We start from the raw sequence: 4,098 nt of genomic DNA on the forward strand, positions 1-4,098 counted from the left end.
ATCTTTGTCTCTATATCTTATCTTTTCCTTAATTATAATTTAAATGAGTTTTTGCCGTAAACATCGTAGCTTATACCAAAGATATTTACACATCTGCTAGCCAGAAATATATTTTAACATTAAGTTTAGAATAAATGAGACAAAATATAAATATGTCCCATTATTGTCTCAGGGATCCTGTGTGTTCTTGTGATTCGCCGGCGTGCTATTAAGTTAAGTCTGATTAGGATTTAAGATATAAACATTGAGAGGATATTTATGATCAAATTTTAAAATTGAAGGTTTCATTCAAAATATAATATAGATATCAAGAAAGTGAGTTTTCAATTTGTAAGGAATAAAAATAAGATCTTTTATAGATAACTTTTATTATTTAGCACAAATGATAATAATATATTTCAGTGAATTTATCTGACAATTTCTGATTTCTATTGATGGTAATGGAATCAAGGTAAATTATGGTAGTTTTTATAAGATTAATCTAATGGTATGAAATAAGAGTGAATGAGAAGAGTGAATATATGGGTGTTAATATTTTATAATGTACAGTTAATGTAGTTATATTATAATTAAATCAGATTGTGTATTTGTTAAGTCCCAAGATATTGGGTCAATTGAATATAAATAAAACAGAAACATTTGACTTTTTGTTATTGTGTTACATTGAAGGCTATTAGACTGGAAAGTAAAGTTCATATACCATTTTATAGCCACACAAAATGGGTCAACGATTGTACAGGGCAGCAGGTTTTTTTTATAAAGGACACTGTAAATAACTGGTTTCTATTTCTATCTCTTATGCTATTGAACCTCCCATATCAGATATATCTTATAGTTCTACATAGAACGCATCTTGATCTATAAAGATTGTACCTTGTTGCATCAAAGATCAATGCCAACGCAGTTTGTACTGGTATGATAAAGACCCTCATTAAAGACCTACAAGTAAAATGTGCATGATTGTAGCCTGAAAAATATTTGGTATCGTCCAAAGATTTCCAAAAATTCTGCCTAGATAGCATCAAAAAATTCTTGAAACCATATGAAATGTCCAAACTAGCAGATGCTGGTACATAGCAGGTTATTAAGATTGGTACAAAGCCTGGTGTACATTGGAGAATGTATTTATTTATAAATACACAAGATTGGTGCCATCAAAAGAAATAACTCAGTTTTATAAAAAGTGTTTTAGATAACCTGAGACTCACAAGTTACATATATTTTTTGAAATTTCTATAGATTTACATATATCTATAATAAAGATAAAACAACAAATTTAACTGAATTACGCTGGTGGTCTGGTTGGTAAGGTAAATGGAATGGCGTTAAAATCTAAAATAAGGAGAAAGAAAGCATTAATGAAACCAAATGGAGACAAGGCCTACTTCATGGGTCCTCAATGATCTTTGATCTTTATATTCAAATTCCAAAGAATTTTCAACATGCCTCGGCTTTCTATTTTGGTCTCAGACCTGCGTGGCTCATAGGGGGAAAAACGGGCTGAGGAAAACTGTCCACTCATGTGATCCATCCTTTAACAGATATCCATATTCAACTGATTTCTTGGCTTATAATAGTCGGCAAGGAATTCGTAAAGCATTTCAAGACTACAAACAAGTTTCAGCCCTTTGATGATCCACTCATTCAATAGAACACAAACACTTACCTTCACAGACTCTGTTTAATAATCTACCAACAGAATTACCCTGGAATCGATCATTTAATATAAACACATTACCGCGAGCTATTCTCTCTAAATCTCTATTTGTACCATCTCCTAAATCAACTACGTATAATGTAATACCATCTCTATTTAAATCTCTAGTAATCTGAAATTTAAATAAAATTCTAGATATCAAATTAAAACATTTGGTTGTTGGGTCCCCGAAAGATTGTCAGGTTGATTCAAAGCGTTCCGAAATGAGAGACTGGAACATGGCCATTTTGCTCGGCATGAAATGAACTATTGAGCAGATAGTTTCAGTACCAATTAATTATTTCCACGGCTATTTAGAGCGACCAGAAAACAGGCTACTTACGCTGTAAATTTCAAATCTATCAAACTCCAACAGGGTAGGGTTATCAACAAATATCACTGCAACTTGGTTGGTACCACGTGCTCGGTCCCGGAAGTTGGCGGCGTTCTGTCTCATACGTTTCAATAAAGTGAGGAAATCTTCTGGGTTGTTGTTATTGAAGCCACAATAATTATCAGTGCCTCCCAAAGGAACATTTTCAGCCTCAGAACATCCACTAACTTGAAGACTCATTTGAACTTGGCCTGGTTGAGCATTAATATTATCCAAGATAGAATCGATTACTGGTCGGGCTTCTTCGGCTTCATTGGCACCAGCAACAAACATGATTTCAGCACCACTTCGTCTCAAGTTACATGCTGAAAATAGAAGATGTCTCTGATTAGTGTTCGTCTTGAAGATGTTTCGGGTATATATACTCACGCCCACTCCATACGTACAACGTTTGGACTCCTATTGACCCCGTTTGATCACTAGACAACAAATAAATGACAGGCGTATGTTATTCAATCAGGTATTCATGTTTGTTTAAGTAAACAAGAAAATGTAAAAACTCACTCTGAATTCGGTTGATGATGAGTGGTGGAAGAGAACAGATTCTTTGAGCCAGTAAGTTTTGTAATCTGTCAGATCTTTGTTGGTAGTTGGTAAAGTTATACATAAATTGGTCATCTGGATCACTAGCGATAGCTCTCCATTCTCTTTCATCAGTATATTGACCCACTCCAATGACAAAGATGTAGTTTCCCTCTCGTCTTGCTCTATCAGCTTCAGCACTGGTTGCTCCTGGTTCAGCAGAATAACCATCTGTAAAGACTACAATTACTCGAGTAATATCTTGTCGGAACTGAACATTTTCTCTTACGTATCTAATAGCTGAGGCGGTGTTGGTGAGACCAGATAAATAAGGGATGTTAGGATCGTTAATAGCTTGGACTAAATCTGGCTTGTTTCTGTGTTGGGAAAGGCTGAAAGATACTCTGTAGTTGTCACTGAATGTCAAAGCCCCAACTCTAGTGTACCGGCTGTCTACGTTGAACTGTCTGACTATATTTTGCACAAAGTTTCTGTGTCTGTAATGATCTTCAACGTAAATACTGCTTGAGGAGTCCAAGATGAACATTACATCAGCAACCTTTTCACGACAAGCTGGGAGAACTGAAAAAATATTGTTTAAAAGACATAAAATAATTTATTCCATTGAAACTAAAAACTTTTTTTTTTTTTTTCAAATTATATCCGATAGAATTTTAATTAATTATAAATCTAAAATTATAGAGGTAACTAGCCTGTATCTAGTCTTTGTCTTGCTCGCTCTCTTTCTCTCCTATCAAATGGTGCATCAAACCCACCAAGGTTCCTAAATTCGTCATCTGGATTAAAAAAAGGATCACCCTGGCCTGGGAATGGTGGGGGATCCTCCTCTGAAAAATTAACATTTTGAATGAAATACATGTACGAGGAATAAAGAAATTTCCAGCTATCTTAATGTGGAACGGAGCTAGAAAATCTGGATGTTCACAAAAAACGTCTTTAACGATGATTTGCTAAAAGAGACATTTCTGTTCAAGATTTTGTTCTGTGCAAGCAAGAAGGCATTCTCCTGGGATTGATTACTTTGAAAGCCGGGTTTTATGGTGCAGATTTTTTTGTGAATGGTAAAATAATATCATATATATATATATATATATATATAAACATATCCAAAGAGATTATGTTGAATTGGAGACTAGTCTGAAATATAGATATCGTGTTAGAGCTTTATTGATATTCAACATTTTTTTTTAGAAAATTGAATTACTTACGGCCGTGTAAAACACCAACCAATGACGTCTGTAATAAACCAATTAATCATTTTTAAAATAATCTGATCAAAGAATTCTAGTTCAGTTTCTATGATATTTAATTGAAAATATCGCTACTGAACTTTTATTCATTGCTGTCTCTGAGCAAGCTGATTCTAGATTCTCGACATCATAGATAATGTTAATTTCACAATAGAGCAAATTGGAAACAATCATTATTTTGTGTAAAGATGGTATGTATCTCTTAAAGGGACGGT

At 33.9% G+C, this 4,098-nt stretch overlaps 1 protein-coding gene across 1 annotated transcript; it reads right to left on the reverse strand.

Moving 5' to 3' along the window:
• Nucleotides 1-3,027: 3,027 nt before the first annotated feature.
• LOTGIDRAFT_59949 (hypothetical protein) lies at nucleotides 3,028-3,210 on the reverse strand (the record flags this gene model as incomplete). The annotated part of the gene is made up of 1 exon (XM_009058604.1): nucleotides 3,028-3,210. A coding segment is annotated over one exon (183 nt), but the record flags the coding sequence as incomplete, so codon positions are not given.
• Between the last annotated feature and the right edge of the window lie 888 nt (nucleotides 3,211-4,098).

Source organism: Lottia gigantea, assembly GCF_000327385.1.
Source record: "Lottia gigantea unplaced genomic scaffold LOTGIsca_35, whole genome shotgun sequence".
NCBI lineage: Eukaryota > Metazoa > Mollusca > Gastropoda > Lottiidae > Lottia > Lottia gigantea.